The sequence below is a fragment of the Mustela putorius genome, unplaced genomic scaffold, assembly GCF_011764305.1.
Source record: "Mustela putorius furo isolate JIRA1106 unplaced genomic scaffold, ASM1176430v1.1 tig00003858_pilon_pilon_pilon, whole genome shotgun sequence".
In the NCBI taxonomy this organism is placed as follows: Eukaryota; Metazoa; Chordata; class Mammalia; order Carnivora; family Mustelidae; genus Mustela; species Mustela putorius.
Genome location: NW_025422010.1, coordinates 21,088,982 through 21,103,251, shown reverse-complemented (window position 1 = coordinate 21,103,251; position 14,270 = coordinate 21,088,982). Strand labels below are relative to the sequence as shown.

Genomic DNA, 14,270 nt, shown 5'->3' with positions numbered 1-14,270 from the left:
TAAGGTCCTGGCCCTTGAGGCCAGGATGCCTGGAGCTCAGTTCTGGCTCCATCAAATATTGCCTCTGACTCAGAAAAAAAAAATATATATATATCACTTAAACTCTCTGGGCCTCATTTTTCCCATCTATAAAATGGGCCTAATCATAGTTGTTAAATGAATGTCTATCTGTGGGCATGTAGAACAACAGTATCTGCAACACAGAAAACTAAAGAAATGTGAGTTTTCGTGTTAGCATTACTGGTTTTCATTTATCATTGCAATTTGAAATAATTCTTAAATTTTAATTAAAGAATTAAGTAAACTCTTTAACTACTTAAATATTTTAGAAACATTTTAATGAGGCAAAAGCAACATAAAAATAATGGTGTCAATCAACAACAGAAGCTGCACATTTTGTACCAATTATTATTACATCAGAATATTTTTCTGCCATCTTGTCCCTAAGATAGCAAAGAAAAATCCAGGACTAGACAAGAGTGAGCTTGGAGCTCATAGATGTTCCTTTGGAGAAAGGCAGTCTAGATCACAGGGTAAAATTAAAACTGTCTCATAAAGTAGAGAGAGCACTGAACCGAGAAGATATGGGAAACCAAGAGTCCCATGCAGAAAAAATAAAGCATTTATAGGATATGCTATAAGCATTGATAATAATTCAAAATTGCCTGAACATCTTGGGCATAGAAAAAGAAAGTTTGTGGGAATACCACTAAAAACCTTATAGTTAGAAATAGAAACTTGTAGAACCTTCTAAGTAAACCAGAGGAGAGGCCTGAGGAAGAGGGGCTCCATTTTTCTGCGGGTCCATTACTTTAGGACTTTCTAAATGCACAGCCATAAAAACATGATTGTGGAAAGGAGATGCCTTATCAGTGATATCTAATTACGCTTTAAAAGCTGAACAAAATGCATTCCCCTAAATCAAACCCTGCCTTCTGTTTATCTTTGGAGGTTAAATTCCAGAAATGTCTTAAGTTGCTATAAATGCATAGGTAAGGTGAACGGATAACCAACAACCTTATACACTATTATATATTTCTATTCAGTGACAGAAGTAGTTTGATGTGTGCCATTATAGTGAATTCACGTCTATTAAAGAGGCGGTGAGCTTCAACTTTTCTGCTCATGTTCTCCTTAACAGATGAAGGACTGAACCACGAATGCAAACTCTGCAGCCAGACCTTTGACTCCCCCGCCAAACTCCAGTGCCATCTGATAGAGCACAGCTTCGAAGGGATGGGAGGTACCTTCAAGTGCCCTGTCTGCTTCACAGGTAGGAAACTCTAGAGAGCTCCATGGCCTGGTCATGTCTTTCCTACCAAGGCGTCTCCCCACTGCTACAGCCTTTTGCGGACAGGACTTCAGTTCAATTTGGGGAGAAGATGTTTGATTTCTGCTGATTAGCATTATTGATGGCCGCCTACTTAAAGGCTCAAATGGGCAGGGAGGTTAACTGTCAGAATGAACAAATGGCATTTCGAGCTCCCGCAGAACTTTGCACTTTTCCATCTGGAAAACGACATCCATGTTCTGTTCACTTTTCTCCTCTTGGTGTTAAAAGGTCACCCAGACAGAGAATGCCTGCTCAGAGCGTTTTCTGAGTTGCAAGGCGTCTGACTAGAACAGCAGCCATGCTGCCCAGCCCATGTCTGTTTTTTAAACGTGGAGAATTTTGTAACATTCCCCATAGGAAATACAAAAGATATTACGAAAACCCTCCCAAATTCTTGAAACTAGAAAACAGATTAGATGAGGCGTTTATTTCCTATCAAATTGGATTTTTAAAGTAGAAGTTGATACAAATTTACGCTTTTGAGAAGAAACCTTTTTTTAGATGCTATAGCACTAGCGTTTCCAACAGCAGCGGCAAAAAAAAAAAAAAAAAAAAAAATGTAAATCAGAAACTATAATTTGAACCCCACAGGGGTTGAAATATGATCACACACATTTCTGGTACTCCCTCCAACAGTGACAAAAGTTATTTTGGAAAATCCTCTGTGATCATTTTGCATGCGTCTTGAACTAGATGGTCAAGCCCCTCAAGGACATGTCTCCTCCTTATTTGTAAAAAAAAAAAAAAAAACAACAAAAAAAAGCAAAACAAAACAAAAATATATCCTTCTCTCAAAACTGGCTTCTTTGTCTGCAGAGTAAGCTTTCAGGCTTTCTTAACCTTCACTGCATTCAGCCTATAGATTTCGATCCTGTAACAAAATAAGAGAGGGGCCACGTTCATTGCCCAGGTACCACAAGTAGTACTTGAGTGTTGTGATGGCTCTGGCTTCAACATTTGCCTGTGAGGCTCTTTCTTGTTCAGTCATTTCATCAGCCACTCCTCAAGGAACTGGTTATTTTAATTCTTTCAACTTGTATTTTTCTTTTTATATTTTTTTATTTATCTATTTGACAGAGAGAGACACAGCAAGAGAGGGAACACAGGCAGGGGAGAGGGAGAAGCAGGCTTCCCGCTGAGCAGAGAGCCTGATGTGGGGGGCTTGATCCCAGGACTCTGGGGTCATGACCTGAGCCAAAGGCAGAGGCTTAATGACTGAGCCACCTAGGTGCCCCACAACTTGTATTTTAAAATACATACTTAGGTTTATGGGGAAAGGGAGGCTTGCCTTTTTTTAATGCTTTTGTTTGAATTTTTAAATTTTTAATTTCATTCCAGGTAGCTAATATGTAGTGTTTTATTAGTTTCAGGTGTACAATATAGTGATTCAGCACTTCCATGCATCACCCAGTGCTCCTTAATCCCCATCCCTTATTGTGCCCATCCAACCCCCTCCCCCAGCCCCAACCTCCCCTCTGGTAACCAGTAGTTTGTTCACCGTAGTTAAGAAAAAAATATATAATGTTATATTTTTACCATGACATAGTATTTATCTCAAGATACCATGAGTCAGGAGTCTGAGTTCTGTATAAAAGCTCAGAATAAGTCTTCATCAGGAAGACTGGGTCATAGATCTCCTTATGATTAAGACCCCCAATAAAATAGTTATTTGATGTTGTAGCCAGAAGCCTCATAAAATGTGCTAAGTTACATGGAGAGCCGTTGCAAATCTGTATAAAAACACCATTTCTTTTTGTTGATGTAGGTAAGAGACAAAAATGCATTAAACATGAGCAGTCTGCATTTTCTGTGCTGACAGACCTGAATTGTTTTAGTATATCTTGAAGTAATTTTAGAAATAACAATTAAAAAAAAAAAAAAAAACCTTCCACCATAAAGCATGTTAGGTGGGAGAGAAGAAATCTGAGTCGTTTTTTAAGGTAATGAGAAATGAGAAATGTGATTAAAATGTATGACTCACAAGAACAATATTCTAATATTTTAGGTTGGCTGGCAATTAGAATAATTTTAATGATTAGAGTGGAGTCAAAGTCAAATGCCAACATCTTTAATAAATCCTTTCCCTGCCTATACAGATTAATATTGTAGACGCAAACTTTTTTAGGTCAGGGTGCACCAGGCATCCATCAGAAGTCAGTTCTGCCAACCCAAACACTGCCTCTGGCATATACAATTTAATTATTAATAGTATGTCTCCTAGGTAAACTGTTACACAGTCTTAGGGCCTTGTTTTGTAGTCATTAAAATTGAACATGTTTATATTATTGAAACCCTTGCATTCAGTGTGTAGGCTGAGTTGATCTTAAAGTATCCAAAGAGAATTTACCTGCCGTTCTGTTTCACATTTATAGACAGTGCCCCAGAGTAGCTGTGGGATATAATTTTTAGCATTAACGCATTTAAATAGAGAACTGTTCACTAGCTGTAACTTTAGGCAAATACAATAAACAGGGTTTTGGCATCTATGATTTCTTAACCTGTGGGTTGCTGAGAAATAAGAGTCATTTCTGTTCAGACAAGGCTGTGCATTTGACAATTTTCAGCTTGATTTTTAAAAGATTTATAGGGAGCGGGGCCTCGATAAACCTTTACTCGGGAGCTGTTTGGGTTGAATTGGGCACCTGGTAGAGGGCACCTTCGCAAAAGCCAGTGACCCAACCATGAGAAAGTGGGACTCAGCCCTCCCCAGTGCCTGCCAGTAGTCTCACCCAGAAGGTGTGCCATTGAAGCTGCTCAGTCAGGGGTGGGGGGGGGCTCTTCATGGGGAGTCATCGACTGAGGGCATCGCAGAGAGAAAATAACCCAAAGTTCACCATCCTTTTATCATTTCAGTGTTTGTTCAAGCAAACAAGTTGCAGCAGCATATTTTCTCTGCCCATGGACAAGAAGACAAGATCTATGACTGCACACAATGTCCACAGAAGTTTTTCTTCCAAACAGAGCTGCAGGTAATGTCCCCATGAGGAGAACCGGGATTGAACTCAGTTGCTCTTCTTATAGGAGACAAGGGCATTTTAAATCTGGATTCGCAGTATCACTCACCCTGGGCCACCATGATGCTCTGTGTGTATTGGGGCAAAGGGAAAATTAGAAGCTGGATTAACAGACACCAAAGTAATTTTGCCTCTGGCTGCTGTCAATCATAAAAAGAACTGGAACAGACCTATAATTGGACCTTCTGACCCAGTGTGATAGGCTTAGGGGTCAGGTTTATTGGACTGTGGGATCATTCACCTCGCTGTCATGGCCCGTTCTCCCTGATCCTGTTTAATTCATGTTCTGTTCCCACTGGACTCCAAGCTGGATGGATGTCCAAGTTATTGTTGTCCTGAGGGGCTCAGAATTGGAAGGGAGAAGGGAAGAGAAGAAAGAAGCTGTACTCTTGTCTAGTAGGTTTCTTCCGCTTAATAGACTAGAATAATTTTACCCAGTAACAGCCTCCTACTTAAAATGTTGGCACCCAAAGACATTAGGTTTAGTCTTGAGTGTCCACTTGCTAGATATGTGACTTTGCACGGGTCCATAATGTCTCTGAACCTCAGATACGAAGAACTGACAGACAAGTGTAATGCTTATGGGGTTGCTGTTAGGTATAAATGAACTGAAGAGGTCTGAATCTAAGGTACAAACCAAAAAATACAATACAAATGTTCAGTTAGTTTTATTACTCTTGGCAATAGACTAGTGGTTAAAATATGGGTAAGAGACCTGGATGCTACCCTGAAAAATGTTATTTATTATGGAAGAAAATAACTCTTGTTTTGTTTTGTTTTCTGTTATTTCATCTGAAAAATGGGCATAATACTTATCCTCATTTTTCTAATGAAATTATAGGAGTAACAGGTTTTTGTTCAATTTTGTTGGAGCTGTTAGAGGAGAATGGATTCAAACACAAAGTTGTTTTGTCATTATGAGCACAATCATTAACAATAAAGTCATTTAGCCTTAAAAGGGGCAAGGGGTAGTTATTTCTTGCATTGAATGCCTTCAACCAGATCTGGGTGAAGGAGGAACTCAGAGTTCCACCCATTCCTTAAATCCTCATCTGACACGGTTGACCCTGGGACAGCTTTGTACCTCCTAGAGCTCTGGGGAAACCAGATTTCTGTGAATTGTGCGTCAAAATAAGGAATTTACAGTTTATTGTCTGTTACTCTACAAGTAAACCAATAGCAAATCAAGGAAGTGAAATAAAAAATATTTGAAAGAATGGGTGAGCCCATTTCCTTGTGACAATGGCATCAGTGGACCGAAATTAAAGTTGCTATCTTACTTTTTTTCACTTCTAAATAGATCTCTACGCTGTCACATCTGTTTGGGAATTGAATATAGAAGATTGGCCAAGTTAGACTGTTGTTGAAAAGTATATCTTCTTAATTTAACCTAAGTTGCTGTTTGAAAATATATTCTTATTGCAATAGGTATCAAAAGATAAGTCATTTGGGTTTTTATGACTCTGTGAAGGATATGGCGAATACACCTAGTGATACTGAATTAGCACGTAAACTGTGGAGAATTAATAATAGGTTAAAATAAAAGGTGTTGAGAATCTATAGAGACTGACTTCTATCTAATGTTCCTGAAAAAAATTGCAACAAAATTGCACTTTTGTACTGTATTAGTAGATTCCTAATACAGCTAACCTGTGGCAAGACTTCAATGTCTTTCATTAAAAGAACCCAACAAAAGAAGGCCATAGTAACCTATAGCCCAGGGTAGTACAGAAAAAACTAAGCAATTAAACACATCCTTCAGGACTCCAGGTTTCTTTTATAGTGTATTTTAGGGTTTTGTGGAAAGTACAGTTTTCATTCTTTTTTACAATTAGTATAGACCTGTTGTTTTCAAACTCTTTGATCTCAGGATGCCTTTACACTTAAAATGATTGATGACCCAGAGGGCTTTGATTTGTGTGGGTTATTATCTATTGATATTTCCATATTAGAAATCTAAATTGAAAGATGTTTTAAACACAAGAATATACACACATGCGATTCTACAACTGCCAGAAAGATGATGTCATTGCTTGTCAGCTAGCCCCTAGGAAACGCCACTGTGCACTCATGAGATAATGCGAGTGTAAAGGACAAATAATGTCTTAATGCTATTGTGAAAATAGTCTTGACATAGCAGACCTCCTGAGAGGATCTAGGAGACCCCAGGGGTCCCCAAGTCACACTTGGAGGACTGTTGATTTATAACCTACAATACAAAACACAACTCTTTCTGACTCTTTAAGATCTTAGAAGTTCCAACACCTCTCAAATCATTCTTGATTCATTCATTCAAATTGTGATCTGGGCGACAATAAGGTTTAGTCCATAATCCAAAGCGGTGGGCACTCTTTTTCTAATCCCATAACTCAGAATCATACATATTTGGTCTTTTGGGGGGGGGTAGAGGGGCAGAGGGAGAGAGAGAATCTCAAGCAGACTCCCTGCTGAGTGCAGAGCCGAATGTGGGACTCGACCCTGATCTCATGACCCTGAGATCATGACCTGAGCCAAAATCAAGAGTTGGACACTCAACCGACTAAAGCCACCCAGGTGCCCCACAGTTTTGGTCTTGATATGAATACTCAGGCTCAAATACATGCATCATCCCTTAGATAAGATTAGTTTTATAGTTAGTATATGATAATTTTTAGAAAGCTAACATCCACAGTCATTGGAATATCTATGTAGGCCTATTTTCTAAAATTCCCAATAGTAGCAGTGGCTTTTGTTTACAATACATTAAGAAAAATGGACCAGTGTTAACTTTACTCTTTCTAGTTTTGAGAATGTTTAGATTCTTCTCCTTTACCCTCAGGGGTTCACAGTCCCGTACATTTGCTTTCATTACCCAAATTACCTTTACACCTGTGCTCAGAGGTTGGAATTAATGTAATTTTTAAGGATTGATTTCTTTTATTTCTTGCATAAAAAGTGAGCATGATAAGTGTACAAAAACCTAATAGTTTTGTTAATTTCTAGAATGAGGGGAGAAATCGACTGAAATTAAAGTAATGGTAGAAAATTAGATTGGTAACCAAAATCATAAGAGTAGAAAAATGAAACCATTTTATCAGCCCCCTTTGGTTCATGCTCTGGTGTGGAAAATAAATGCAAATTTTACAATTGATACGCATCATACATACCACTTGAACTCATACTCATTTACTTTTTTATGCCACTGAAGTTCAGAAAGGAGGACTTTTCATAAGAGATTATAAAACTAAATGTCCAAGAACTGAAATCCTATTGGAGGTTGAAAGTGTATAGCCTTTAAAAAAAAAAAAAAAGGTTTTATTTATTTATTTGAGAGAGAGTGCATGAGTGGTGGTGCAGAGGTGGGAGGTGGAGGGAGAGGGAGAAGTAGTCTCCCCACTGAACAGGGAGCCTGACATCCTGCCTGCTCTGTCCCAGGACACCAATATCATGACCTGAGCTGAAGTTAGACACTTAACTGACTAAGCCATCCAGGTGCCCCTGAAAGCATATAGTTTATTTGACTCTTCTGTCACAGTGAGAATACTACTGTAAGTCTAGGATGAGCATTTCAAAATCAACTTACTACATAATGATGGTGTATCTTTTAATGGTGCATAAATCATTTCATTGCCATAATAAGTAATTTACATTTCTTTCACTGCTTATGGCCAGTTAAAAACGAGAAAGCATTTTGTGTGTGTGTGTGTGTGTGTGACTAGAAGTGCTTTGTTGGGTATAAAATTATATACCCAACACACACACACACGTGTGTTATTTTCATTGATAACTGCCTACAATGCCAGTCCGAACTCAGATAATTCCTCATTATACACTGTTCATCTTCAGGAGACCAAGGACTCCGACATCATGTTTTGGACATCACAGACCACGGTTCCTTTTAGAATTAAACATTAAAACCTCTATTTCTATGGAACACTCAATCTAGGACACACTTGTTGCTGGTGTGGAAGTTATGTTCCTTTTTTTTTTTAATGATTTTATTTATTTGTTAGACAGAGATCACAAATAGGCAGAGAGAGGAGGGGAAGCAGGCTCCCTGCCAAGCAGAGAGCATGCGGGGCTTGATCCCAAGACCCTGGGATCATGACCTGAGCCGAAGGCAGAGGCTTTAACCTACTGAGCCACCGAGGCACCCCAAGGAAGCTATGTTCTTCACATGACCCCTAAACCTTTCTGACCAAAAGTTTTAAATCCCAGTTTAGAGATAGATAACGTAAAATTATTGGCAAGACAGTCTTTTTCCTTTGGTAGAGTTTTCCCTCATTTGTGCAAGGAATTCTAATATATGTCCGCCTAGCCTGCTGGTAGGAAAGATGTCCTTTGGAATACAAGTGAATTATTTGAACTAAATGAACATTCTGTTATTTTAAAAGCAAATGGATACATTGAATGTTTCACATGTTTTCCTAATAGACCTCAGAACTTTTTTCTGCCGAACTTAAGGAAGCTGCCTTGAGAGAGGGATGGTGTGGTCCAAGAATAATATCCCACAATGCATATTTGTATCCAAAGTGGTTTATACAGGTGTGAGCAAGTGGTGTGTTTGTAAAAATGCTGCTGAATAGGCCACTTTCTTTCAATAGAGTAATTACTGTTTAATTGCTGCCTCTAGAAAAGCTACAATTCGAAGGCGGTGATCCAATCCTCATCTTCTGATGGGTCTCCATAGAAAGTTCCATCAGGCACCCTGTTACGAACTTAATGAACAGAGAGGGAATTCCAGCAGCAGGGAGCGAGGGGATAGGCCTAGGTGAACTTCTGGTTCTGAGATTCTGGCATTGGAATTCCTTTTGAATCAAAGATTACTGTGACAGGCAGCCCTTCCCTTCATTAGATCATGAATGCTGTGTTTTCCACACTCAAATTGCAGTAATCATCTGATGTTGGGAAGGAAACACCATGATTTTCTTTCGGATAGCACTTCTGTTTAAATAGGCAATTGTCTCTTCAGCTGTTTTTCTTCTCAAATCACTTTCCCACCAAGTCACGTGATGTTGATGCATCTTTTTTTTCACCACAGCTTAACTGGTGCTCAGGTCTCATGGTTGTACCTCTGAAAGAAAAACGAAGCAGTGCACGTAGTATTGGCCCTATAGGGTGGAAATGGAGCTGCCCAGCCAGTCACTGGGTCACCTGCTGACTTAGCTCCTTCCCTCAACCAGCCTTTTAATAACCTTAATACAAATTTGTGTCTCAAGTTATCAAATAATGTGTGATGAGACATTGAGGAGTCCTTGTTAATAGTCAAAATCACAAGTGCTATGCTGTTTACTTCTGTTGCCCCAGTGCTGTGATTAAAAAAGGTAATATATTTATTAATTAAAATACTTATAAAACTATAACTTTATCTTTTAAACTGACCATGATCTCGCTCTATGACATATCAAAAATAATTAGAAATAGATCATATTTACAGTCTACTAGAAAAGATAAGATACATGTATGATTAACCATTGTATGAGCTAATACATAATAAACCGTTATAAGTATTCCAAGAGAAGATGCTTATTCTCCAGCTGGGAGACTCAAGAAAGACATCAGGAGGGACACATTCAAGCTGGTTCTGAAGGGTAGATGTAATTAGCCACCCATTAAGTCTCCAATGGCTAGTAGTTTGAGAAAATAATTTCTGTGGGTTTTTTCATTTGTTTTAATTTGCTTTCAATTCTCTATAGGCAGCTTAGTACAAGGGAAAGGGCATCAGTTGCAGAGGGGAATCACCAGAGTTTGATTCTGGTCATTACCACTTACAAGCTCTCAACTGTGGGCTTCAGTGTTACCATCTGTAAAATGGGCATGTGGGAAACAACAAGGCCTCCTGCCTAACTCCCAGTATCCTGGTGAGAGAGCACAGCAAGTAAGTCATCCTGAGCACTCAGTGCAGAGTGTAGAACAAAACAGGCATGGGGTGAACACTGGTTGCCTGATGCTCTCCCTGCTCCTTAGTGCTGACCTAAGTAAACAAAATCAAGAGTCATCATTACTCAGAAATGAAATCTCTATCTCAGAAATGTCAGAATGTTCCTTAGCTCTCTGCTCTAGTTCTACTGGAATAATTTCCCAATTAATCATACCTTGACATAGTTTCATGTTAATTGGTATCCACGTTAAAATTCTTATTTTTCAACATTCATCTTTTTTAAGGGATAAAGAGTCTTGGGCTTTTTTCTTTCTAGCATATAACCATAAAACAAAATATTTATATTTGCTTTCAGAAATCTATTTCCAAACAACCTGTCCCTTCTCTCCACATACCCCAGATTAAGGACGTGGGACCAAACAAAAAGTTTTATCTTGCCCCTCCATCAAAGACAAGGTGGGATCTGGGTGTGCTTTGGGGAAAGGTTTGTTTTCCTTTGTTGTCATATTTTCTCAGGCTGATCTTCTTTTGCAACCTGAAGGAATGGAAAAGTGTGCCTTTAAAAAGCTAGAAGACTTGCCCTTAAACTCTTGCCTCTGGTACTCCTCACGACTTTTGTGTATTTTTCGTTTTATCTTTATATCTAATGTAGTTTGAATGGCAGTTCAACTGCCATTCCCCACTCCAACTCTAAGACTCAAAACCCTGTCCTGCTTGCCTCTTATCATGTGGTCTTCCTTTGGGAACCCCAGATTGGAAGATTTGCCCATCGCCCTGTCTGGGCCTGCCCTCACTGCGTTCTCGAGCTCAGTGTGGGGGATGTCCTTCCTGCCTCTTCTTGGGTGGTTTATGTTTCCCAGTACCCGGGCTCTCCATTTCCCCTGATCCTTTGGACCTCTGTAACTTCTGTTCTTGGGGTTGAAATCACAGCCCCGGAACACATCACATAGCCTTAGGGATCTCAGGAGCATAAATTGTGTCAAGTGAGCATGTGGGTCTGGAACTGGTCCTTTTCTCCACCACCTCATTTCTCTGCTTTGCGGGCCTGCAGGGCTTTTGAAGTAAATTGGTGTTCCACCAACTTCCACTTAATTTGCTCAGTGGTTAAATTGATCTATCTCTTTTATTTGATCGAATCTCCAGGAACTGAATCATTTGCATTGATTTATTGATTGGCGCTATGTTTTCACCATTACTTTTGATCACTTTCAGCTGTTAATATTGGATAATTCAATCAGGATTGATTGGCCTTACCATTGAAGACAGAGAGTTAATCATATAGGACAAAGAAATAGAACACAGCTCACCTCACTTTGACTGTTTTTCATTCATTCTCTCTCTCCCTGCTTCTCCCCACTTCCTAACATCTATGCAGTAGCACAAAGCTAAGGTTTTTCTCGAACAAAGAAGGGAGTTTAAAATTTCATAGCATTTACAATGCATCTAAAGATAAGGTAGCTTTATTTTGCTTTTTTCTAAGACTGTGTCGAGAAATTAAGCAAGCCTCCAGAAAGATGGATAAGCATGATTGTCACAATGAACTCATTTGGACTAAATGAGTAAATGCATTTTCAATTACCCGTTTTGTACCAATAAATGCCTAATCTGTGTGTGCATGCTTGGAGGCACGATGTGGGCTCACCTTTTACTAAATTTGGCCCTCACTGCTTCACCATGTGTCCTGCTAGTCGAATTTTCAAGAACCGAGTGGTTAATAGGACTGCAGTCGGGGCAGCAGAGGCGACTGTGATAAGCTAAAACCCACTATGTTTACATCTGAGTCGTTTCTACAACACCCCAGCTCAGTTTTTAAAAATTCTCCATCCATTAATTTCTTGATGTTCCTATCGATGGCTGGTTTTCGCTATTAAAAGATGGAGCACCACCTCCTCATTCTAGGACTCATTCCCTCCTCCAGCAGCCCTGTTGTTAGCGATCTGCCATTACATTATTTTTTTGTCTGGCCGAGAGTTGACGACAGATGGCCATCTCCGAGCTGCCATCAGTGCAACTTTATGGAGCGTCCAGCTAGGGTGTACTGAAGAGCACTGTGGCCAGTTCCACAGCCCCCTCCCTCCCCACCCCCTGGAAATGTTCATCACCTCTGCCACATTCTGCTTTGGCTGCGCTCTAGCTGGCCCCACCACCTTCTATGTCGCCAAGACAGCCTGCTGCCACAGCGCCAGAAGATCTGTTTCCTTTAGGGAGCGAGAAACTGTGGGCCTGATTGGCCTGAAAAGACAGAGCTCGGTCTCCCCACGTTTGTACCCAGATCCTTTGGAGAGGTCTGGAAATCCTGATTTTCTAGAACATTCTGCAGTCCAGAGAGGCACGTTCCGTTCCCACATATGTTCCTATTTTAGACGTGTGCTCCACACATGGATCTGCTTCCTCACATTAGCAGAGACAAAATGCCAAGAATAGACCCTTTGTGTTTACCAACTTTTACCCGACTATTGGAAAACACCACCTCCATATCCAACTGTTGTAACAATTAGAGAAAGAGAGACGGTAATCATGGACTTCAACTATAAATCCCCCGAAAGGAGCAAAGAATTCGTTCCAGCGCCTTCTGATCCACCGATGTGGCGATCCGTGGGACAGCCGTGCTCAATGAGCTGTTGCTGTGCATTTGGAGAAAGATTGATAGGCTGCTCTTGATCGAGTTTGCTAAGGCAAGGCAGCTTCCGAGCCACGCGTGTGTTTTAAGAGGAATTCACATTTGTATCCTTTATTGTTATATTTGCAGCGAATCTACAGCTCAGAACAGGCTCTGCCCTGCAGCTATGAAAGAGTGAGTTCCCCTTATTGGAGAGCGAGCCATGTTCTGTAAAAGCCCGAGATGTGGCGGGCGAGATGAATAGTGCTTAAAAGCACGGCTCGCTCACAGTGCTGTCATTTAGAACAGCAACTCCGAGGCTTTAAGCGGGAGTGAAAGGCAGGGTAAACGAGTCCTTGAAAAGCGGTGAAATTTTAAACTGCCTAAAATAACAGGCCTCCTTCATTGATAACTTCATTGAATGAGCGAGTGGGAGAACGGAACCGAAGGGGCAGGAGCTGCCTTCACGTAGGAGGAGGAGGAAAGTGTGCAAAAGGGAGGCTCCTCCCCGCTACTCAGCATGGCCCAGAGGCGGGCATCTGTCTTCCACCGCCCCTCCTGCTTTGATTCGATCCCCCAGCTGACCGAAGACCACCTCTCGCTGGAAACCCCAATCACCCGTAAAAAGGTTTCCTTTTTGACATTGCCAAAACTTAATTTTATAATTATCTGACTTCCACCGCTGGGCGCATCTGCTAAGTTTGTGTGCCTTCTAGACACATAAAAGGCTACGGGGATACCATAAAATATCAGCAGTGTGCTTCGCTGTGCTTTGAGTTTCTAAGGGTGAAAGGTGATTGGGCAGGAAAATAGAACAGTCTGTTTGCTGTGAGCCAGGCGCTAAGACCTCACTCCCATACTCAGTTATAATTCATGATGGGACTGGTGGGCAGCCCTCATCCCTCCGTGGAGTTAATGCGTCTCCACTGAAGCCTGCTGAGAGCACCCTGCGTCCCCGCCCACCATCTGTGCCTTCGCTTGCGCACTTTCCCTCTCCCTTTCTCGCTCTTTCCTGAGATCTCTTGGTATTAATATCATCGGGGCACTACTGCTTCGTAAAGGTGGCTCTCTGAAACGGGACTGTCAGTTAACCAGGAGAAGAGCTGGACGGAACACATTATAGTGTTGCTTAATGTCTCGTTTAGAAAATGTCCATCGGAAAACGGACAGGGAGGCAGCGATTGCCTTAAACCAAAGGCAGGCTCTGAGAGCCGGGGGTGTGCTGCCAATGACCAATTAGGAAGAGGTACCCATGGTTGGAGCGTGGTGGGGGGCCAGGAATGCGAGACAAGGTAGATGTTGTGAATCGAGTTACGCCTGTTCCAAACCTGAGTTCAGAGTCCAGAGTCGAATCCGAGAAGGGTCTGTACCCTCTGTCCCAGTGGCTCTGGCCAGCTGGTGGCGTGAGCACCGCACCAGTCCCCGCACAGTGCCCCATCTGTGACGTCATGCTGCCCATCCTGA

General features: G+C 41.0%; 1 protein-coding gene across 1 annotated transcript in view; it reads left to right on the top strand.

The window, feature by feature from the left end:
- ZNF521 (zinc finger protein 521) overlaps positions 1-14,270 on the top strand; it is a 277,307-nt gene that overhangs the window by 246,193 nt on the left and 16,844 nt on the right. Inside the window, 2 exon segments of the mRNA XM_004742857.3 lie at positions 1,142-1,273; positions 4,187-4,302. Coding sequence (XP_004742914.1) covers positions 1,142-1,273; positions 4,187-4,302 — 248 coding nt within the window.